The 23,898-nt window shown below is 51.0% G+C and overlaps 1 protein-coding gene across 1 annotated transcript in view; it reads right to left on the bottom strand.

Annotated features, from left to right (window-relative positions):
- Positions 1 to 23,898, bottom strand: part of LOC131746319 (F-box/WD repeat-containing protein 10-like) — a 47,254-nt gene that overhangs the window by 2,768 nt on the left and 20,588 nt on the right. The window contains exons 7-19 of the mRNA XM_059047543.2: positions 20,308 to 20,405; positions 19,605 to 20,126; positions 17,489 to 17,665; positions 16,253 to 16,456; positions 16,021 to 16,148; positions 15,200 to 15,322; positions 10,863 to 10,972; positions 9,072 to 9,272; positions 7,843 to 7,964; positions 7,159 to 7,307; positions 6,054 to 6,196; positions 2,983 to 3,141; positions 1,039 to 1,304 (exon numbers count right to left, since the gene is read on the bottom strand). Of these exons, the coding sequence (XP_058903526.2) occupies positions 1,039 to 1,304; positions 2,983 to 3,141; positions 6,054 to 6,196; positions 7,159 to 7,307; positions 7,843 to 7,964; positions 9,072 to 9,272; positions 10,863 to 10,972; positions 15,200 to 15,322; positions 16,021 to 16,148; positions 16,253 to 16,456; positions 17,489 to 17,665; positions 19,605 to 20,126; positions 20,308 to 20,405 (2,402 nt within the window). The remainder of the gene's footprint in view (positions 1 to 1,038; positions 1,305 to 2,982; positions 3,142 to 6,053; positions 6,197 to 7,158; positions 7,308 to 7,842; positions 7,965 to 9,071; positions 9,273 to 10,862; positions 10,973 to 15,199; positions 15,323 to 16,020; positions 16,149 to 16,252; positions 16,457 to 17,488; positions 17,666 to 19,604; positions 20,127 to 20,307; positions 20,406 to 23,898) is intronic.

Genomic DNA, 23,898 nt, shown 5'->3' with positions numbered 1-23,898 from the left:
TTTTACATCTTTACCACAGTCTCTCAAAAACAACAAAGGGACACCCGACTCATGTTAACTCTTCTCCAAAGCCCCTCCCCGCCTATCTCCCTGACCCCCTTATCTCACATGTAGAGCACCCCCCAATCCAGCTCCTCCCCCGTGAAACCCCCTAAAATGCCTCTGCAATCAGCCCCACTGCCTCCCCTCCCTTCCGCTGTGCCCATTACTCAGATTGATGACACAACAGTCCAGGAAGTGAGGAGGCTGACTGTGAGCCCAAATCCAGAAGCTCAGCTCTGAGAAAGGCACTCGCTCTGTGTGGCCTCAAGTCAGTAAGGGGACGATTAGGGAAAACCCACCACTCTTAGCAGAAGCTGGGCATTTTATCCATTCAGAATCCGAGCAAACTGATTGATCGACCTGCTGAAAAATTAGACTGAATAAAGAAAGGGAGAGAGAGAGAGAGAGAGAGAGAGAGAGAGAGAGACTAAGGAAATAATCATGTCCTATATGCTTGGATCACGGGCAAGGGGGAGGATGTTGGTTGTCTGGTTTTTTTGTTTTGTTTTGTTTTGTTTTGTTTTTGTTTTTGTGTTACGCGGACCTCTCACTGCTGTGGCCTCTCCCATTGCGGGGCACAGGCTCCGGACGCGCAGGCTCAGCGGCCACGGCTCACGGGTCCAGCCACTCCGCGGCACGTGGGATCTTCCCGGACCGGGGCACGAACCCGCATCCCCCGCATCGGCAGGCGGACTCTCGACCGCTGCGCCACCAGGGAAGCCCTGGTTGTCTGTTTTTTGTTTGAATGGCAAGTATGAAGGGCTAGTGTCATCTACTGCAGAAAGATTCTAATAAGTTTGAAAACTTCGGCCTTGAAAATCAGGAGATTCCCTTGAGCTGGCTGACCAATTGTCACATCAAAGAGAATGACATAAAGGTTGGGATTTGCATCATCAAGAAACCATTGACCAAAATATTCCACGGAGAAACTGGTCCTGGAAGCCCCTCACCTGCTCCACTGGGTACCACTGGGGCTGCCTGGGATTCAGTTCTTACCCGTAGGTAACCTGGATGCCCTCAGGAGAACTCGGGACCAGTGAGATTTGCCGAACAGGGACTCCTGGGCCGTCTGTTTGCTAGATATGGATTCCCGAGGGCTGTACATCTGAGTGCCCGACTTGGAGAGAACTTCTGCGAGGACGTTTTCTTCCCTGTCCTCGTCTCTGTCCTCCTCCTTTTGTCTGGCCCGCTCCAGGGAGTACCGCCACTTGATATCCTCAAACTGGAACGTGAGGACGTTGCCCTCCGTGTTGATCACCATCCTGGAAGCAAAGCAACAGGGTTGCCCACAAAAGGAGCGCGGAGGCTGCCACTGCCTGCCTTCCAAATATGCATGTGGACTGCTGTCCCATCCGATCCTGAGGCCGAGGGATCAGCGCCCGGGAAATGACCGCACAGACAGAGTGGGGTAGGTTGTTGCAGGGTCTGCGGCGGAGAAAGGCGGCAGGCCGTGCAGCAGGGGTCGTTAGCTCTGTAGCCGTCTTCTTCAGAACTGAGATGTGAGCAAGGCACACGTGTCCTGATGACTTCGCTTCTCGGATTACAATATTTTTAAATGAATCTCCGTTCCTGAAGTGAGTGCCAAGAACCCGGGGTGCCCGGGTCAGAAGGCTTAGCGACTCTGCACACCGATGTCTTCAAGTTCACTCCTGTCTTCTTAAGCACAGCATGCAAACGCCACGGCTCTACCGCCGTGATGGGGGAGGATGAGGAAAACTCTATCGGGGTGGCCTGCAAGCCCTCGCTGACCCTCCAAGCCCCACCCCCTTCACGCCATCGCTCCGGGTGCCTGTGCACGCTCTACGTGCAGACAGAACATTTGTACTTTGTAAAGCAGGAGGGTTTCCGTCTTCCCTAATCCACGCTCTCGTGACACTAGAGAAGAGAGAGTTCTAAACCCGGGGCCCCCGACATCGCCTCCTACCCACCCACTGTCCCTGGGGTTCACAGCGTCTGCAGGGCACTGCCTTCCCTCCCCCGCCTCTGCTCCTAGGTCTCCCATAACATAACGTAAACAAGAAATGCAAAAGGCTGTGTGTGGGCTCCTTTCGGCGCCAAAAGGCTGCAATTTTAAGACTGCCACTGTCAGCGTAAAGTCTCCGCAAAAGTGACTCGTTACGGTTGGAAGGGCTGGCATGGACCTTGGGGAATCATTTCCAATTAGGAATCTCTTTCAGACATGTGTTTGCTCAAGCTGACATCTCTCTTCGGACGTCATGATTAGGAAAAGGTCAAAGGTGACCTTTTTTTTTATAGCCTTCTGACTTCGTAACAGAAAACCGTTCATTTATTGAGCCTCAGTAGACCAGCACCCCCTTACTTGAAGCAAGGAGGAGTAATCATTAGGAGGAAGGCAATGTGGTTCGAAGCGACGAAGTGACGTCTTGAGTGAGGCTGCGGCAGAATTTAAAAGTGAAGTCTGGTTGGGTATTTTCACATAATATCACCCTGAACCTAGCGTCTAACAACACAGTATTATGTACAACTAGTGTCGTCATGGTTCTGCTTTCTGTAAACTCATCTGCTCGGTTCTGCCCCCGCTGGACGCTGGGCCGCCCGCCAACGCCACTCCCACCCTCCTGCAAGTGTCTCTGCATCAGAAGCGAGACACAGAGAGCTGCGGAGCTCTCAGGCTGGACGTGGGATCAGGGGCCGCAGGCTGGCGGAACCTCGGTCCCCACGGCAGAGCTGAATCGATCCCATCGCGTGATGGGATCAGACACCCAGAACGAATGAGAAGTAGTGCGGTCCCTGATTGCTAGGTTCTGTGTGAAGTCCCGTGAGTCCCCCATGAGCCTATTAACTGCAGCCAAGACTGGAGGGGAGCACGGCCCACTCTCTCCTGCTGCTGGCAAATCTGGGGCCGGTGTCCCAGAGGAGAAAAAAAACATCATCCAAACAGAAATGCTCTGGGCTCTGACCGCCACACCTACCACTCACCTGTTGCCCTGAATAAAGAAGGACAGCACAGGATAACCTCTGCCACTGGCTTTCATCACCTTCAGACAGTTCCCATTTAGGAAATTGTAAATGCGGATCTTGCCATCTGCACAGGCACTGATGACCCGGAGGAAGAGAAGGGCCACGTGGAGAACCTCCCTGGAAGGGAACAGAGCAAATGGGCAGTACCCACCTTCTGGCAAACTGTGTGGGTGTGTCTGGAGTTGGGGCATTTGGGGTACTGTTGGGAGGCAGTGGTCGTGACTGTCCTTGGAACGATGTTTGCCATCATTTTATGATTCTGGATGTAAACCATTAACCCTCAAGACACAGGTGGAATCTACCCCCCTATTCTGTGTTATTTTTCCTGCAATTTGGTCACAGTGCCACAAGGTGGCAAAACAAAAAAGCTTAAGTCACAGATTCTTTTCTCTTTTTGGTCTGATACATAGATGACCATGCTTCTCTCTTACAATTTGATTCCTAGCTAATACTTCTCATGCTGAGAAATATTTAACGTTTGGAATCTTTCTAAAAGTAGCATTGTTATACAAAGAAAGAAAGAAAAAACAAGGGGAAATGATCATCTTTATAAGAAGCAAAAACCTGGTATGTGAGCAGTTTCTTTTGGTTCTTAAATTAGTGGCTTTAATTCTTGCAGTGAAACATCCTTAAGGAAAATTGTACCCAGGGGTGAGATTTTTGAGCTCCCTTTTGTGACAACCAGCAGGAAAAGAGAGGGGGTCAGGAGAAGACTTAGGTAGATGCCTCCAACGAAATTCTCCCTACAACAGCTGGCTCCAACTTGCGCTCCAGGTAAGTTTGAGATAAATTAAAATAAAAACACAACATATCAAAACTTATGGGATGCAGCCTATAGCAGTTTTCAGAGGGAAATTTATAGCAGTAAATACTCACATTTCTCTAATCAATAAACTAACCTTTCACCTTAAGAAACTAAAAAAAAGGGTCACACTAAACCCAAAGCAAGCAGAAGGAAGGAAAATATAGAGCAGAAATCAATGAAAAGAGAATTGAAAAACAATAGAGAAAATTAATAAAACCAAAAGTTTGTTCTTTGAAAAGATCAACAAACCTTTAGCTAGAAATTGTCAAATCTTTGCTTAGACTGACCAATAAAATAAGAAATAAAAGTCAAATTACTAAAATCAGAAATGAAACAGAGGGCATTACTACTGACTGAGGGAAATATTCTGTAATTAGATAGTGGTGATGGTTGCACAACATTATGGATATACTAAAAACCACTGAATTGTATGCTACAAAATGGTAGGTTTTATGTAATGTGAATTATATCTTAATTTTAAAATTGCAAAGAAATATATTAGTACAATACTAGCTATGGAAAAGACATTAAAGAATAAAGCTTTTTTAAAAAAAGACACTACAGGGTACAGAAGCTTTTCTACGGATCATCATTTTTGTCAGCCCTACTTTGCATCCTCTAATTTCATTCCTCATGTCCATTCTCTCCTACACTGTATGCGGAATCTTAACTTTGGATTAAAAAAATGTTGGACCAAGAGAACAGAAAGGAGTCCTCTTTCTCTGGTCCTTCTTCCATGAAGGACTGAGAGCAAATACATGTTTTTTCATCCATGTCACATTCTAAAGATGGGTATCAGTGCAATCATTAGAACCCTCCAGGAAGGCGATCTGTCAAATCAGTCTTCATTATCAGTCAGTTGGAAATATTTATTAAGCACTTACATATACACAGCACTACTACAGATGAGTGGGAGAAAGGGCCCTAAAAATGAGAACATTGACAATGTCCTCCAAGTGTGCTGTAACTGTCTATGGATTTGCTGTAACTGTGCAAGGCATCAAGAGCCAATGTGAATGGTATGTTGGGCTGTCATTCGATGGAAGTGGGAATGGTCTAAGAAGGTCTCATAGCTGAGGAAGAGTGGGAGGCTCATAGATTGATGAAATGTTGAACATACTGCTGAACTTGCTGGGAACAATTATTTTCCAATAACGAAACTAAATCTTACTGAATCATGCTTGGAAAGTTTTAAAAACTCAGTTACAATTTTCAGGTGACATCACAAAGTTTGAGTCCCTCCTTGAGGTCAAGTTTTGACAATCCAAATGGTATGCTGAGAAGCTTACTGATAATCACCCAAGGGTTGGATAAATCACTGAACACTGGCCTTTCCTGACACCCACCTGTCAACAATGCAGTCATACACCCCAGAGAGAGAACATACACATAAACGCCCATATCCCCCTCCACCGCCCACAAAGCCAGTCTGCCTGTTCAAGAGGTTCCTGTGACGGTACAAGGAAACTTAGGGCCATATTTCACTAAATAACTATCCCGTGATAGATCCTCCTGGAAGGCCCATTTACGCTTTCAATCAATTGGGACAGCACTTAGTTTCCTGGGATTTCTTATAATGCACTCAGGGGAAGAAGCATTATTCATGCAGTACTGGAGTGGCGTAGAGCAGCCTGTAAAACCCATGACTGTGGCAGAACCATTAACTGACTACAATACCCTTTCAAATAAGCTTAGATGTGACCTCAGAGTACTTCTAAATTGGCTCCAAGCAGCCACCACCACCAAACTGGGACTGGAATTGTACAGTGAAATCCACTTGCTGTCCTGGAATAGAATCAAGCCCGCAGGCTTTAAGGGAGCTCCTCCTTTAAGCCCTCGGTTATTTTTAAACCTTTGGCACTTGGATAACTTTAAGCTTTTGTGACCATGCAATTCCAAGATTTTAAGCTTACCGGAGCTGGCATTATTGCGGGGACAGTTCCGCCAATATTCCTGAGTTTGGTAGGCAACAGACACAAATCTATCCCGTGTGCCGTAAGCGTAAAGCTTCAAATAGCCTCTCAAAACGTACATTTAGCATGATTTCTGAAGAGAAATAAGGGAGGACGGGAGAGGGGTGGTCGCGGCAGGCGGCGGGCAGAGAGGAGGGAGCAGAGACAGAGGAGGGGTCAGCGAGGGGACCGACATGCCGGAGAGCGAAGTCCGGGCTCTGGCAGGAGACCGAGCGGGGCAGGACCTGGGTCACGGCTTCCTCGGCACCTACTTTGGATGCTTGAAGGCCACGAGGCACCGCTCGTACTTTCCCACCATGCTCCAGGCCATCACCAGGCCGTCAGCGCTTCCCGACAGGAGATGCCACTGGTCGAAGCACAGACACTTCACGGCTCCCTCGTGGCCGCTGAGCGTCTGCAAGAAAAGATGCTTCTGTTTTCAGCGCATCTTCAGCTCGGACCGTGGCCCCTCACAGGCCAGAGCTGGAGGCTTCTCGAGATGAATCCCAAAGCCACGCCCCACCGATCCGTGGCCACCGCCACTTAGCATTGACCTGAGCTGACCGCGCCTTTGCTCTCAGGAGGCCAGCGGACCCCACGTCCCCCGCTCTCCGGAGCTCTGTCCCGAGTGAAGGGGGGACGTGAGCAGCGAGAGGCCTTGCTCCCGGCGGGTCTGTGGCGGGGCAGGGCCCCCCCTTCCTAGAGTGCCAGGGAGGGCCACGATTTAACCTTCCTCTGCTGCCAGAAGGGCAAGGCTCGGGTGTTGCGTCCCCAGCTCCTTGGCAGGACCCAGAGGCAGCCGGGCTTCCCTGTACCTGCAACTGCTGGGCAGACCACGGTGATGACATCACTGGCGGCAAGAGCCTACCAGCCGGGCCAGTGCTTCTCACTGTGATCCTGTGTCCCGCCACAAACGACATCTCCCCACCGCCCACTAGGGCCGGGGGGCTTCCAATCCAGCGAGAACGCTTCTTGTGTGTGAACCGTCACTTGCTAGGCAGCCAATGTTCTCTTCTCATGAGAGGAAGGAGGAGAACGGTTGTGGCTTTGTTCATTCCTATACCCCACACCAGAATCAGGCTGGAAGGTTCCAGAAGAGGACAAGGCACTTTCCCCGTGCTGCTGTTAAAAGACCCCGAGCCCACGTAGCGTGCGGAGTCAGAACGCAGCCCCCGCCGCCACCACCCACCCATGACAACGCAGCTCACGTGGGCCTTGACCTTCTACTGGCTCAGAATGGCCCTTTCTTGGGGGGCCTTCCCCTCCCCCTTTTCAGGACCACCCTCTTTAGATGACTGTCACTCAGCTGCCCTAGGGCAGTCTGGAGGGGGCCTGCCAGTGTCCTCCAGCCCCTCGCCCCCAGTCCCCACCCCTCACCTTTACCAGCTGGCCTGTGATGGCGTGCCAGACTTTGACCAGCCCTTTCTCACAGCTGCTCACGATGTACGTGTCACTGATCCCGGTGGCCAGGATGGGGTCTTTGTGTTTAAAGGTCTTCAGGCACTTTCCTGTCTTTATATCCCACTCTGAAAGGGAGAGGGAGAGAGGGGTAGGGGCACGGCAGTGGGGACCCACACCCCATCGCAGAAGCTCAGACCGGCCGAGCCCATCGTGTCCGACCCCGGAAGGCTTCACCTGGCCCGGCAGCTCCAGAGGCTCAACCACAGTCCGTGTACCTGTGACCCAGCGCTCCCCGAACACAGCCCTCAGGAGAGCCGGCAGTGCAGGGACCTTGGCTCTGACCCTGGAACTTAGCCTCGGCGTCCAAGAGTCGGACAGCTCATCTCTGATAAGTCTCCTCAACTCTAATAAGCCTGAAAAACGCTTCCTATGGAGTGGATTTCAGGAAAGTCATGGCAGACGTTCACGTCCTCATTCCTTCCGGATGCTGTCCCCCTGACCCACACCTTCTATCCCCCAAGGAAAGAAAGCTGTCTCTCCTCGTTTACATTTTAAAATATTTCTGAATCTGACCGCCCATAGAAATGAGCAAAACAAGTCCTTTGGCAACCCATGGGTTGGGGGAAACTTCTGAGAGAGCTGGAGGTGCTTCTTTCTCACCTTTCACCTGGCAATCTTTTGCTCCAGATGCGAGCTTGTTCTTGCACACATCCATGCAAGTGATAGTCCCCCGGTGGCCGCTGAAGATGCGTACGCAAGCCCCGCTGTTCAGATCCCAGTATCTGCAGGAATCAGGCCCCCCCACCAAAATGGTAAGTTTTTGAGATTTTTTCTGAGGGCCCAAGGGATCAGACGGTATAGAGTTCAAGAGGGAGTTGGAAGGCAGCAGAGTTTTATGAGTCCAAGGCCTGGATCTGAATCCCAGTTGTAGCACCTATTAGCTGTAACATTGGGAAGGTTACCTACTTTCTGAGTAAGCTTCATTTCCTCATTGATAACATGGAGATGATAATAATAGTAGTTACCTCACAGGGTTTTTGTGAAGAATTAAATACACTAATGCAGTGACTGTCAACCAGGGGTGATTTCCGTCCCCTGTGACAATGTCTGCAGGCATTTTTGGTTGTCACGAGTTGGTAGGGAGGTGCTATTGGTATCTAGCATGCAAGGGCCAAGGATGCTGCTAAACATCCTACAATTCACAGGATGAACCCCCACAGGGAGAATTTTCCAGCCCCAAATGTCAATGGTTCTGAGGTTGAGAAACTTTGCAATAATGTATATAACACTAGAACAATGAGCAGTGTGTAGAAAATAATTGATAACTGTTAGCTGGCATTAGGTGGAAGGGTCCCTAGAATGGTCACCAGGCTCAGAATCCATGGCACTGATTCAGTGGTAGAGCTGACCTTCAAACAAGAACAACACAACAATTGACCCGAGCCACTGGAATATTTTCTGTGCATTTCTAAAGCATAACTAAGAGATAACGTGGGAACGTGTATGAGTCACATTGGTTTTTTTGTTTGTTTGTTTTTGTCTGTTTTTTGGTCACGAAGCTTGTGGGATCTTAGTTCCCTGACCAGGGACTGAACCCGCGTCCTCGGCAGTGAAAGCACAGAGTCCTAATCCCTGGACCGCCAGGTAATTCCCAGAGTCACACTGTTTTTTAAGGAGCTCTGATCATTGCTGTACATCTATCTCATCCAAAGTTTAAACAATATACAAAATTTGGGGGTTTTATCTTGCCAAAAAAAAAGTGGGTTATTCTAAAAGTCAGTGTAATTTAGGATAACTTTTGCATAAATACGAAAAGGTAAAAGCACGCATGCTCTTTCCACGAGCTGCATTTAGGCCTGGGCACCACAGCTTTCTTGGACTCTACTTACCTGATACTCAGGTCATAACTCCCGCTCAGGAGAAAGTTTTCCTCCTCACACAAGAAGAGGGTACGGACACGGCCGGTGTGGCCTCGGAACTTGATGGGTATCTGCTTTATTTGTATGATGTCCAGAAGCTGGATCTTGCGATTGGATGACACAGCTAACACATCTCCCCCGGAATAGTGGATGACTCTGTTTCGGTCCCACCTGAGTTGTCAGGAAAAGCATGATCCATGGAAAGAAGCGTTAGTGTCCTTCCTAGAACTCACTGGGCACAGTGCCTTTCACCTGCAGCAATACTATCATGGAAAATCCAGGGCCTTCCAACAAGGAATATAGCAGAAGGCAAGGCCTAATGTGGACGGTCCCCGATGGATCCCCACCTCACACCATAACAGAAATCCATTTCAAATAGATTTAAAACCTAAACACAAAAGGCAAAACTATTTTAATAATTTCTGCTAATGTATGATAAATCAGCAAGACTCAGAACAGAGTATGCAGCATTTCCCACCTTATTTGACCATGGAAATCTTTTTTCATGAAAAACCTCAGAGGAACACCCTTGGGAAGCCCTATACCCACTGCATGTCCCACTGTTGGTTTTTTGCTGTTCTTCTTTTTTCCCTTAACCAATATCCAGTGAGCATATATTAGGGGCAAAGTCCTGTGATAATAAGGTGCTAATGGGAAATACAAAGACAGATGAATAAGATATGAATGGACCTTGCCCTCCATTAATTTTCCAATCATAAGATTATTAGCAAATAGATAAAATATGAGCAGGATGACCAAATATTGTCCAAACTGAGATTTTTTTATTGTGAAAGGGGACACTATTGCTGATTATCTGAGGACCACAGAGTAAAGTGGAATTGTTTCAGTAAACAGGGATATAAAGTCACTCTAAATAGGAGGAGCAATTCCTGACGTTTTTGTCCTCATTCCATTTGTCCTATTTAGAGTTCAACCAGTCATCTTCTCTTCTAAAGAGCACGTATCACCGTACTATCCATAAAATCTCAGCTCTGCCTTTTCCCATCTGCTCTGTCTTCCCCCTACTGGCTGGTCAAGAAGCAATTTGTTAGTAAGGTTCACAGCCAAAAATAGAACAATGATGGCCTTCACAAAACTTTATGAACAAAGAGTGAAGTCCTATGTCTAAAGTATGGCAGAAAGTTGCCTATTAAAGGGTCTTCTTACGGTATATTCAAATGATGCCACATTACGTAGTTATCATAAATACCATTTTCATATTTAACATGGAAAGACATTCACAGTACCTTGCCAGAGTGGGTTACAGAACTATGTATAGCATAGGCCCACTTCTATTTAAAATATGTATTTATAGAGGCAAAGAAAAAATTCTAGGGTAGACATCAATATTAATGGTAGTTATCTCTATGTGACAAGATTGTAGGAGAGCTTTCCTTTCCTCTATACATTTCCTGGCATTTCGTGGATTTTTTTTTTCCAGTAAGGATATATTACTTCTAAAATAAGAATTAAACAGTAAAGATATTCTTTAAAAAGATTTCATGCCTGTGACTTGTGCAAAGGCTTGTTGGTCCGTGTACAGAAGATTTATAAGGGGAGAGCGACCTCCACCCAATGCCAAGAATGGTGCAAAAATCAAGCACCTAATTCTCCAAATGGGATCTCATGTGGGTTTGAGGCTGGGGCTTGAGGTGAGGAAGGACTGCCCTTCCAAGTGAGCGAAGGTCCTGGGAGTCCTCAGATGCCCGTGTGGGTGGTTCAGGGGTCCCTGGAGAGCTGGACTCTGACCACAGTACCTACACGTCAGAGAGAATGCGGATGTTATAAGTGCCACAGAAGACATTCCTCTCCTCCATCTGCACCTGCTGAGTTTCCTGGTTCTGGTATGCGGTCCACAGGTCGTAGTCATTCTAACAAGGGAACACTTACAGTCAAAGGATGGCAGCAACCTGACCCCGGCCACACATCCCTGAGACTCCCCCCTGGCGAGGGCACAGGGGCCCAAGAGCTCCTCCTCTTCAGGCTGTGGCCACTGCTACGTGGTGATGGGGAGGGACCCGTGAGCAAAAGGAACCCCTGAGTGAGAAAATACTGAGTTGAAGGTCCCGATCCTTCTTCTACCTCTGATTCTGTGAACTTCCGATGTTGCTGATAGCACAACTTTTCCAAAAATGAGCTCACGACACACAAAATAAAGTCACCGGTGCCCATTTCACAGAAGCCGGGGTTTCGAGCTCCTGTTGTGTGTGCACGAGACAGTAGAGAGCGTACTCGTGGGAACTCAAGTCACATGTGAAATTCCTGTTGCACGCTCTACGCACTTGTGTGTCAAAGTTTTCATACATCTGCAACCTTCATTTCTCCTTACAGCTGCCTCACAAAGTATTCCCACCATTTTACAGATGATGCATCTGAGGCTCAGAGAGGGGCAATCGATTTTACCAAGTCTCAACAGGGGTGTTCCCCGTCCCTTTCCAACATTCCTTCCCTCCTTCCTTCCTTCCCTCCCTTCCTTCCCTCCTTCCTTCCTCCCTCCCTCCTTCCTTCCCTTCCTTCCTTCCCTCCCTTCCTTCCCTCCTTCCTTCCTTCCTCCCTCCCTCCTTCCCTCCACTCCTTCCTTCCCTCCTCCCTCCCTCCTTCCCTCCCCTCCTTCCTTCCTTCCTCCCTCCCTCCTTCCCTCCACTCCTTCCTTCCCTCCTCCCTCCCTCCTTCCCTCCCCTCCTTCCTTCCCTCCTTCCTCCCTCTGTCCCTTACTTCCCTCCTTCCTTCCTTCCCCCCTCCTTCCCTTCCTTCCTTCCCTCCTTCCTCCCTCTGTCCCTTCCTTCCCCCCTTCCTTCCTTCCCTCCTTCCTTCCTTCCTCCCTCCTTCCTTCCCCCCTCCTTCCCTTCCTTCCTTCCTTCCTTCCTCCCTCTGTCCCTTCCTTCCCTCCTTCCTTCCTCCCTTCCTCCCTCTGTCCCTTCCTTCCCTCCTTCCCTCCTTCCTTCCTTCCCTCCCTTCCTTCCTTCCCTCCCTCCTTCCCTCCTTCCTTCCCTACATCCTTCCCTCCTTCCTTCCTTCCTCCCTCCTTCCCTCCCTCCCCCTTCCCTCCTTCATTCCCTCCTTCCTTCCTTCCCTCCTTCCTTCCTTCCCTACATCCTTCCCTCCCTCCCCCTTCCCTCCTTCATTCCCTCCTTCCTTCTTTCCTCCCTCCTTCCCTTCCTTCCTTCCTTCCCTCCTCCCTTCCTTCCCTCCTCCCTCCCTCCCTCCCCACTCCCTCCCTTCATCACACACTTGCCGAGTGGCTATGGCCCTCCAGGGATGCTAAATTCTGGTATAGATGACTCAACTGGAATTCCAGTTCCAGTCATCTTCCAAGCCTCATTCTTCAACCTCAAAAAGCAGGAAATAGCAATCACACTAGCAGGAAATCAATAAGACAAGGTGAGTTTACGATGAAAGCAAAGAGGACCACAGCACGACGTTTGTGTCTGGGGACCTGTCTTCCTTCCCAACCTCAGCCTTCTCTTCCAGGCCCGTCCACTCTTCCTCAGCCCATTCTCTTTCTCGATCTTTCTCCAGGTCCTGACATCCACATAGAAGTCTCTCCCCAAAAGAATCCATCAGCCTGCTTCCCGTAGCGTGTTCAGGCAGCTCGGATATCTGCCTTGAATTAAACGAGGCTTCCCTGGCTTCTCACAGCCCAGGCTGGAATTCCTTGGCTCTACGCTCACCCACTGAGCTTTGAGAGCCTGGAGGCTACTTGGTGGAGTCGATGGGGTGAAAAAGATCTGGGTTTGAATCCCAGCTCTGCTATGACCAGCTAGGAGACCTTGGGTAAGTATTCTAACAGCACAGCCTCATTTCCACACCCACACACTGGGGGCAACGCTGTCCACCCGACCCATTGTGAGGGTCAAGTAGATCAAGTAGATCACGGAAATCAAGCACAGGCAGTTCCCGCTGTAGCCACCGCCCGCGGAAGCACCCACCACTCGCCTCAGCCTCTTCCCAGCAGCCCCCTCACTGCTCAGTCCCACTGCTTCCCTACCGGTCTCCATACCTGTACCTGTTTCTCTTTCTTTTCTTAAATTAATTATACATTTCTAAGCATCAAACACTGTCTGGGTAGTCCTTGTTTGTCTGGCAATTACTAGCTACATCACCTAAGGAAGAAGGGTGTTGGTTTTGTTACACTTAACAGAGCGACGGGCTTGGAAAGAGAGGGTCAGCCTTGAACTTATGCCTCTTTCCCTCCAGTGGAGGCCTGACACTCTGTTTCTTCATCTATAAAATGAGTGGAGGGGCCAACTCAAGGATTTCAAAACTTGCAGGTCCACAAATGTGCTTTCTTTGGCCCATGTAGTTTTGGGGGGTTTTTTGGAAATGCTTTTCATTGGTTGCCAGCATTAAAGAAAAGCAGGAGCTGTCCCGTGATAATTCAGATTTCTCACTTCCCTTTTTTGGGGGGGTGGTGTATGCGGGCCTCTCACTGCTGCAGCCTCTCCCGTTGCGGAGCACAGGCTCCGGACGCGCAGGCGCAGCGGCCACGGCTCACGGGCCCAGCCGCTCCGCGGCACGTGGGATCTTCCCGGACCGGGACACAAACCCGCGTCCCCTGCATCGGCAGGCGGACTCGCAACCACTGCGCCACCAGGGAAGCCCTCTCACTTCCCTTGAAAGCTCAGGCGGCCTGGGAAGCCGGGGTGCACAGTATCCCATGGCAATACTCAGCTGCACCTGAGTAGTGAGTGGACCCCCCAGAGTCACCACGGTCCCATCATCCTGCTGCCCTCCCGTCCCCCTCCCTCCTTTGTGTGACCAGAATGGCCTCTACAGACATAAGAACTGGACCCTCTCTTTCTCAACTTCTAACTGAAACTGCACAGTCTTCCTATGGAAAGCTACAGTCTGACCACCCTTGTTAAGTATCCTTTCAGGGCCCATTGAATAGATTTCAAAATAGAAGGCCCTTGGGCTTCCCTGGTGGCACAGTGGTTGAGAGTCCACCTGCCGATGCGGGGGACGCGGGTTCGTGCCCCGGTCCGGGAAGATCCCACGTGCCGCGGAGCGGCTGGGCCCGTGAGCCGTGGCCGCTGAGCCTGCGCGTCCGGAGCCTGTGCTCCGCAACGGGAGAGGCCGCAACAGTGAGAGGCCCGCATATCACAAAAAAAAAAAAAAAAGAAGGCCCTTGAGCAGAGAGGAGGGGGCAGGAGTCCACTGGTCTGGGGAAGGACCAGCACGCCTGAATGGGCAGAACCCAGAGCTCAGGGTCTCCCATCTGAGACACGATACTTTTCTTGTTACTGCCCGAGATTTTGTAGAGAGGTCTGAGGCTAAGTGACGCTCTCCTTCTGTCCTAGAACCAGAATGAACGTGGAAGTGGGCTTCCCTGGTGGCGCAGCGGTTGAGAGTCCGCCTGCCGATGCAGGGGACACGGGTTCGTGCCCCGGTCCAGGAAGATCCCACGTGCCGTGGAGCGGCTGGGCCCGTGAGCCGTGGCCGCTGAGCCTGCGCGTCCGGAGCCTGTGCTCCGCAGCGGGAGAGGCCGCAACAGTGAGAGGCCCGCATATCACAAAAAAAAAAAAAAAAAAAAAAATGGAAGTGAGTGGTCGGAAAGCTTAATTCATTCTGGACCCTGGACATTTGGGGACGGCCGTAGCCCTGCCCTCATGTCCTCAGTCCCGAGCGACCGACCCCCCTGCAGCCTCTCAAGGCAGGGACAGAGGTGGTGAGGAAAATCCCAGCAATCCTGACATTGCTCCTGGCTCTGAGCTCCCTGCTAGATGACAGATGCCATGGACACAGGACCTGACGTGGGAGCTGCAGTCAGGAAGAACCCTGAGAAGACAACCAAATCAGCCCCCTCATTTAACAGAAGAGGTAGTTAAGGCTTAAGGAGAGAAAGTCACTCGCTTAAGGACACACAGCACCCAACAGGCGGTCTCCCTTAGGGATGTTGCCTCCCATACCCTACAGCCATATGCTGTATCCTACATCCTCCCATATCCGACATCCATATGCCCCATCCTACGTCTCCCATATCCTACGTCTCCCATATCCTACATCCATATGTGAGGGCCGAGTCTGGACCTCGGCCTTCAGTGGCCAGTAGGAAAGGACGGCCACAGTCGCTTGCCCCAGGTGCCATCGGAACCCACCTTCGTCCTCAGTTTCCATTTCTGATTTTTCACACATAGGTGCTTCCCGTCATCTGCCATCTTAGGAACTGGGACAGTAACCCAGTTGGCGTAGTTAGGGTCTATTCCCCTGGTGTAGGACCCCTGGGGGAGGATAACAGAAAATGGCTACTCTTAGCGCTTACACTCCAAGAGGAGGGGAAACACTAGAGCTTGGCAAGATCTGAAAGACGGGTAAGTTCTGGGCAAGGAAGGCCCGGGCCTGGCCAGCTAGGCCAGTGGTGCGTGCAGACTGACTGAAGGAGGGTAACGCCCACCAAGCATCCGGAGCGGGGACCCGGCGAGGACGGTGGGCGGTTCCCAGCTTCCAGCACGTCCCCTGGCTCGAGGCCTCCTCTCCCTCTGCTGGGAAAAAGCCAAGCTACCAGGAAGCCATGATTTAGGGTCAGGCTTCTGGCAAGGAACAGAAGGATAAATGCCAGAGATGGTTACTATCCAGGGAAAACTGCATTTTAACCTAAAAAAATACTTCGTGGCTCTGTAAACATCTGTGTACATGAGGCTTTCTTATATCGCACGAGCTGCAATACGGCTCCCTGGGGAAAGTTCCCTGCTCTGCGAGGCTCCGGAGAGGCTCTGCCTCTGTCTTCTTCCCAAGAGGTTTCTATACGTGTCATCCCTGCTAGATGCACCAACGAGGGGAGAGTAAATGGGATAATCGGGAGTCCGGACAAAAAGGCAGCTGAGGAAGCAGCAGGAGGCCAGCTCAGGGGCTACCGCATACGGAGAGGCTGGGGCAGACATGCGGCTGGTCTGCAGCTGTCCCCTCCCCAAGAAAGTACCTGCAGGAAGGCGATCTGGTGCTGGATGAAAGAGTGCACGGACAGGTCGGTCTTGACCTGCCGCACCAGCATTGCCCAGTGCTGGCTCACGAACACACACCTGTTCAGGCTGTTCTTATCCAGCATATCTGGAAAACAAGAGGTGGACCTGGGGACCTCCCAACTGCGCTGCGATGGTGGCGGGCTGGGGGGGGGCGGGGTCTTGAGAAATCCCCCCACAGGCCCCGCGTACTGAGGATATACTTGGAGAGGTGGACCGGCAGGTGACGGATGAAGTCGCGGTATCTGCTGACCCCACAAGACAGCTCTCTGACGGCCTCCAGATCCACCAGCACATCGGCGGCAGGGGCCGCGCCTGCTTTGGACACGCTTGCTTTTTCAGAAGACAGCCGATTCACCTCGGAAGTACACTGGAGTGAACTCTTCCGCTGTCCTTCTAGAGGAAAGCCGGAGAAGGGGGCACGGTTGGGGCGTCCTTTGGGGTGACCCCGGGCCGAGAGCAAGTCCTTGCCAAAAGCTGTCCCCCAAAACAGAGCTCATCAGGGTCTACCCTGAGGCCACCGGGGTTTGGTCATTTCTTCTGCCAAAATGAAAACAGAGCTTCCCCAACCAAACGCACAAGCAGTTTTCAACGTTCCCAGCTCAAGTCGATGTCTGTGGCCTCTAAACTGCCCTGCTGGGGAAATGGCATGGTGTCTGGAGTTTCCTCGAAATGAGCCCAACAGGAAAACGTCTCCGTTTCAAAAGAGGGGGATGGAGGAACTAAGATTGGTAAGATGGTGACAATTATTGAGGCTGGATGACGGTTATGTGGGTGATGATTACACCTGCTCTACCTACGTTTGAAACTTGAAAATTTCTGTAGAAAAAGCGCTCCTGAATCTGTTTTGTGTTTCCCGGAATGATTCCGTGTATATGTCTTGCTTCAAAAGCCAAGTGAGGACGGCCTTGAGGTCAGGGCCCAATTCCCCACGGCTTTTGTTTCCACCTCAAGACTGAATCCCATGCTGCAAAAATAGCTCCTGGTGGGTTGGATCCTGGAGGGGCCCCTCCCCATCCCCCCACCCCAGAGGTCAGGGGCTAGACCGAGAGATTCCGGCCTGGGGCAGAAGGGGACTTAAGGTCACACTGCCTGATTTTACTTTACCTTTTGGCCACGCCCCACGGCACGTGGGCATCTTAGCTCCCCGAGCAGGGGTCGAACCCGCACCCCCCGCAGGGGAAGCGCAGAGTCTTAACCACTGGACTGCGAGGGAAGTCCCACACTGACTGAATTTAAGCCCTGTTTCTCCCCTTACCAGACGGGGGATTAACTCAGGGAATAAATATCACAGAGCCCAACCCACTTCGTAGGTGACAAGTGAATGTTAGTTGCCCAACTGTCCTCCCCAGATACCATTGCCCTACCAGCCCCTCCATCTCCACGGGACCCCCTCCTCATCGGCTTTCTTCCTACCCGCGGACTTACCAGTAGTGGCTGCTCCCCACCACACATTTTCGTGCCAGCTTGCTTCTCCTGTAGTTTTGGACAACGGGAAGGATGTGCGCCCGGGTCTGGCTGCCCAGCAGACTTGCGAAGTCTCGCGCAGGGGCGTGTGGCCTTTCTCAGGGACGAAAAACACATCCTTGGAGTCTGGGTCGTTCCCTGAAAAACAAAAGGCCAAGATGAGCGGCTCTTTAAGCGGGTGTGTGGTGGAGAGAGATGGTTTTATTTCTACTGGCTTCTTTTTGGTCGACACAAAACGGAGCAGGCCAGCTATGTCTGTTTTTATTTGGGGCCTCTGAGTTTCTACGTAAAAATCACAGAAAGCCTCTGTTAGCCTTTGCCAGCCCACCTGCACTGCAGACTTCATCAGAGCTCTATATACACGAGGACAGAGAGAGAATGAGAGGGAGAGAGGGAGGGAAAGAGAAAGAGAGACAGGGAGGAGCTGGAAGAGAGACTGCTTTTCTGAAGCTTTTGCGTCATTTTCTTCAATGATATGAATAAATGCCCTTGAATCAAATTAGAAAATTTAATTTTTTTTTCTTTCTTTTTGGCCACACCGCGCAGCACGCAGAACTTCCCCCAGCAGCGATCGAACCCATGCTCCCTGCAGTAGAAGCACAGAGTCTTAACCACTGGACGACCAGGGAAGTCTAGAAAATTTAATTTTTAAGAGAGAAGCTCCCCTAGGAAAAAGGGAAGGTTGCCACAACCTGTAACTGGACTTACACAACTTTTAATACAAGGAGCTGATTTCTGCGGTGGGTGAGGACCTGTGTGTGTACAGATGAGGCTACTCGAGCCTGCCGCCCCTGTCCGGGGGCCAGCATTGCCCATGGGAGATGATCAGGACGGGAGGCCTGGTTTTCAACCCCCCGACTGGGTGACCACGGCCGAATCACTCAGATTCCCTGAACTCTGACTTCCTTACCTATACAATAAAGGAGTTAGACTGATCAATCTCTAATCTAACTTATGGGATCCTCTGATTTTTCTCTACCACTTCTTCATTCCAGATGATTATTCTTTTACTTCCTGGACACAGCAAAGAAATCAAGGGCATATAACGGGATCTAACTGACCCCAAGGTCACGTAGCTTTAAACTGTCCTGGGATTCTATGAGTCTGCAAACAGGACCACAAACGAGGTCTCACGCACAGCAGGAATTCCCCGCCCTCAAGAGCTCAACCTCTGAATCCCTCCATCTGACGCCCTCTCCCAGCCTTGCCCCAGTCTGCTAATCCGCTGCTTCTCATACTGGACCCCCTGCAACCCCCAGTCCCTTGCCTCCTCTCTGGTTGCTTTTGCTGCCCCAGTCCAGCTGGCCAAACATTTCCAAGACCTTGTCACCAACACCCTAGACCACCGGCTCTCAAAGTGAGGTCACCAGACCAGCATAAGCATCCGCTGAGAACTTGTGAGAAACGCAGACTTGTGGCCCACATCACACCTGCTGGGTCAGGACCTTTCGGGGAGGACCCCGGCCACCTGGCTTCTAATAAGCCCTCCTAGTGATTCTGATACAAGCAACGATTGAGAACGCCTACTCCAGCCTTATTTGGCCCTTCCACTACCTCCATCCAGCCTTGGATAAACTCCAAGTCGAGGTTGGATTTTCTGTGCAAGTAAGGAATACAGTGGGATGAAGGAAGGAAAGCCCTAGGTTTTGACCTCTTGGCCTAGTTTCCGTGCAGTGCAAAGTGAAGGGCAAAACAGCTCAGCAGCACCCCCCTTACCTCCTTCTCAAACTCGCTTCAATCCCTAACCCGCTAAAGCAGGAACCGCCCCAGCATTAAGTAGCAGAGGCGCAGATCGGCCACTTCTGGGCCTAAGGGATGCAGAAATCCCTTTGAAACGCCTGACAGTTGAAAGTTCCTTCTGCATGTGTCCTTTTATAATTTTCCAGAAGGAGGTCACATTCAGCGGCTTCTCCTTCGGCCAACAGGATCGGGTGTCAGGACAAAGCGCTCTGTTCTGCAATCTGGAAGATCCCCGTCTACCTAAGCTAGTCCACACCTCCCGTTCCTGGCCGGGCTCCTGAAGTCTGGCCTCCTGGTCTCTGGGGACCCTTAGGTCTCTGCCCGTGGCCTCGCTCACCTGAGGCATCGTTCCGCCCTCTCAGACACAGGACTCTGATGACATCATCAGCGGTGAGCAGTAACTCGGGGTCGCACATCTGCAGCAGCAAGAGTGTGTAATTCGCCTTTGTCCAGTAGCTGCTGTTCCCAAACCAGCACAAAATCTCCCTCATCTTCTGTTCCACCATCTTGTCCAGCATTTGGTTCGAGGAGGACTTGACCATTTTCCCCTCCTTCTTGCTGAGGTTGACCCGGGACCTGTGGTAGACAAAATCCTTCCCCTGCGTGGTCTGAAGGATATTTTGAAAATAGTGTAACAAACACAAGCTATCCAGCTGCTGCAGGATGCTGGCCAGAAACCTCCTCTGGGACATCCTGCCCACCCTTCGGAACCACTCTTCGGTGGAGAAGATCTTCCAGGCCAGGACACACGTCTCACACTTCTGGCACACGGGGGCAGAACTGTTCCCCTTCTCACATCGAAAATAAGGGCCATTCCTGAGCCTCGATTCCGTGTTTTCCATGGTTCCGAGACGACCAGCTCATTCTATCCTTGGTGGCTGTCAACTGCACCAAACCCCAGAGGAACAGGAGAGGCTGACCAATATCCCAGTTGAGCCTTTTCAAGTGTGAACATCTCCCAACGAAAAAGGAAACTGCCGCAATGGGCAGAAAACTGCTCTCCCCAGAAACGGCCGTTGAGTCTGGCTTTCTGTACTGACTTCCCGGGAAACGCGCCGTTACCGTAAATCTCCTAAGCTTGGCGCCGCTCAGGGGGAGGCAGTTGCTGTATACTCTGAAAGAGCTGCTCATGTCGTTTCTAGAACAACAGGAAGAGAGGTAGTCACATTTAAATAATGGAAGGGACCCCTTTCAAAGGGGGGAAAAAATATCGTGGAGCCTCGTGTTGAGCTTCCATTGTTGTTGTTCGTGACTTTTACATACTTGTGGATATGAAATTAGATGGAAACGTCTGTCTATGGCTGTCTGGTTAGAATGACCCTGACTATGTTTACAGTCATCTTCCTAACTCATCATCAAAGTGAAAACACAAATGTTTAATAGATATTTGTTCCTTAACTGCTTCAGAAGGTTAACCAGAAACCTCTGCAGGGAAAACTCCCTAGTGGAAAAAAATGTCTGCGGGCTTGAGAATCTATCTGGGGACTTCCAGCCTCAATCAAGCACCAACCCAGGTATCTGGGAGGAAGCACAGCTGAGCGGAGTGTGGGGTCTGGGGTCAGCCTCCTGGGTGTGGACCCAGCCCAGCTGCTCACTAGCTCCGCGAACACGGGCACGTTACTTAACCCTTTATGCTTCAGTCTCCTCATCTGCAAAAGGGAAACAACAGTAGTTCCTACTTCAGAAGCAGTGTAAGGATGAAATGGGGTATTATATGCAAAGCACTTAGGAGACTGCCTGGTACGTAGTCAGCCCTCAATAAATGCTAACTATCGTCCTATTGTCATCAGTATTATTGTCATTGGGATCATTATTCTGGGCAGCCAGATAATCAATGTCCACTATGATGTTTATACATGTGTAGGTACAGACACTGAGGTGCATGGGAAGAAACGATACGTGTGGAGCTTTTAAAAGGAAAATGCCACGACAACGACGTACCTGTTTCATGAGATCATTACCATTTAGCACTGGCTTGTGATCCACTCAGAAGCGGTGACTTGGGCCCTTACAGCCAAACACGTGAGCACACACGGCCCTCGGGGCCCCCAAAAGATGGTCAGTGATGACCCGGAAGGAGACCAGGGGCTCACTGAGGTTTCCAAAACTTTTTAGTCACAAAAGCCTGTTTGCAAATTATATCTTCTGTAAAAACGCAACATGCAACATAGACATAGCGGTAGTCTGTGAGTACAAATTTATAAGTTCAAAAGTTGACTTGTTAGCAGGGCCGTTGTTGAGAGCAACGGGGCTATTCTGAAGACAAAACCTTTACACCCGAGGCCGAAGATGACAGACATCGTCTTACACCAGCTTCAGACGCCACAAAATTTAAATTAGCAGCAGCTCCAGAGAAGCCAGAGTCCACAGAAAACAGCTTGAAAATCGCTCCTAAATGCTGACATACTCAGAATGAAGTGTCTACAAATAATTTTCAAAAGGTCTGAGAAAAATACGCACACACGCACACACACACACATTACGCACATATTCAGTGTGTGTATGTGTATACACAGAGAGAGCGCACAAATGCAAAAACGGCTGATAATTGGTGAACGTGGGTGAAGAGCATATGTGTGTTCATTACTCTATTGTTTCAGCTTTTCACGGGTTTGAAAATTTTCAAAATGACCAATAAAGCTATACTGCCAAATTAGGAAAAACGACTGTAATAGACTACTACCTAACCATAGCCCCTCAGCTCACCACCGCAGCCAAAATGCCCTTGCAAACGTAGAGCAACCCAGAAAAGAGGTCTGAGGACACACCGAGACAACTCTACTTCAGGTGGAAGCAGGTTCACCCACTGATTCTGGTACCAGGGAGCCGGATGATCGGGAGCTCCCTGCCTGGCTTCTCTGAGCCTCAGTTCCTCCATCTCACTGATGATGAGGGAGGAGGAGATGAAGGCAGATGATGAAAATTACGCGACCTTCTAGTATCAGATCCAACGTGCGAGGCCAGTTGCCTCTGTTCTTGGTGGTGTTACTACTACCCCGGATTAAACCAAAAAGTTGGCGATAGCGTGAACACGTCTGGCAACCGGGCACCGATGGAGAAAGGCTGCGTAAGTCATCTCTGGGTTGGCTGGCCGTGAAGGTCTCGCAAAGAGCTGCGGTGGGGACAGGAACCAGGCCGGGAAGGAGATCAGTGCAAACAGCTCAAGCTCCTCTACCTGACGGATGCCTGGAGAAAAGGCCAGAGTGGCTTAGCATCTCACCCACCAGGAAGGCCAGACAGAGGAGGGAGGTCCAAAGCACCTGAGTATATAAGGGAGCACATTACCCCCAGAAATGCTACAAGCTGAAAATGCAATAGCTTGTTCCTAAAGGTCCAAATAAGTTAGGATTTTAATCTGGGAAGCTGACATACTTCAAGGGACCAGTTTTACAATCCAACTCAGCCTTGGAGTCGGAGATTGGCTGGCATCCTGCAGCTTTCTTACTAGGGCTGTGGCCTTGGGCAAGCCCCTCGGCCCCTCTGGGCCCCCACCTCTCCTCCTCTGTAGAAGATGTGTGATCACCAGTGCCCTGCAGGGTGTCGTAGGGTGAGGCTTACATTCGTTAGCGTAAGTAAGCCTGGTGGTTACGTCTGCTGCCGCCGCATCCCACGTGCACACAACAGCGTGTCGGCCGGCTCGGGCAGGGAAACTGGAGCCATCTGAGATCGGGTGTTAGAGTTTAGAATGTGCCCTTGGCGGATGGCGGGATGCGATGGCCTGATGGGTGGGGAAGTGGCGCCGGTGGTATCCAAAGAGGTAGGCGGGCAGACAGGTCTCGTTGGAGTAAGACCCAGGAGGGGAAAGCACTTCTCGGAGGAAAGCTTTGGGGCTGAGACGTACATCTGGAGGTTTCTCAAATATCCAGGCTACGAGCAGCCTGAAGGCTCCACGCCGTCCCCGAGCTTTCCTTCTGCCCTTGGCATTCTGTTTTGTTCATGATTCTGGTGAAAGCCTCTACCACCCCAAATCTTCACCTCCTTTGCCCGCCCCCTGCCTGGTGTAGCGAGCCCCAGGAGGCATGGCTGCTGTACCCCCATCGGCTCCGCTGTCCCGCCCAACGACGTGCACCTGAGGTTCTGCTGGTTCCCACCCAGCACCTGACCTGGGTCAGACGGCGGGAAACCAGGGAAGGGCTCAGGCCGCAGAGCAGGAGGGTCTCGGCTACGGAGCAGCAAACGTACCTCCACCCCGCGACTCACTTGCCGCCCTCGGCTGCCCGCCTCTCTAGATGGAGAGCACGAGTCCACCTCGCTCACAGGCGGGTGACGTGTTTGCAGAGGCACCTGATCCCATGGAAAAAGCTGTACTAGGATCGTTCTCAAGAGGAAAGGTGGGAAAAGCATCGTGTTTGAGCCACCGCCTGCCCATCAGGTGGTGTCACACTTGTGGGCAAAGTTAACCGAGACAAGTCTTTGTTCCTGAGAAATCGTGGAGTGTCCAGTTGCCGTTTGCCCTTTGGTTTAAAGAGAAGCAGGTGGGGAACGAGGGCGCTGGCCAGAAATGTCTCCCTCTCCGGGAGGAGGAGAAACACGAGAGCACAGAAGAGTTCTGACCCGGCTGACGTGGCCGGGTCCTCAAGGAGATCGGGTGACTTCCTGCTTGTTCGGGAACTCGAGGGCACTTGCTATTG

This window comes from Kogia breviceps, chromosome 19 (assembly GCF_026419965.1).
Source record: "Kogia breviceps isolate mKogBre1 chromosome 19, mKogBre1 haplotype 1, whole genome shotgun sequence".
NCBI lineage: Eukaryota > Metazoa > Chordata > Mammalia > Artiodactyla > Physeteridae > Kogia > Kogia breviceps.
This window is presented reverse-complemented; position numbering and strand designations above follow the sequence as displayed.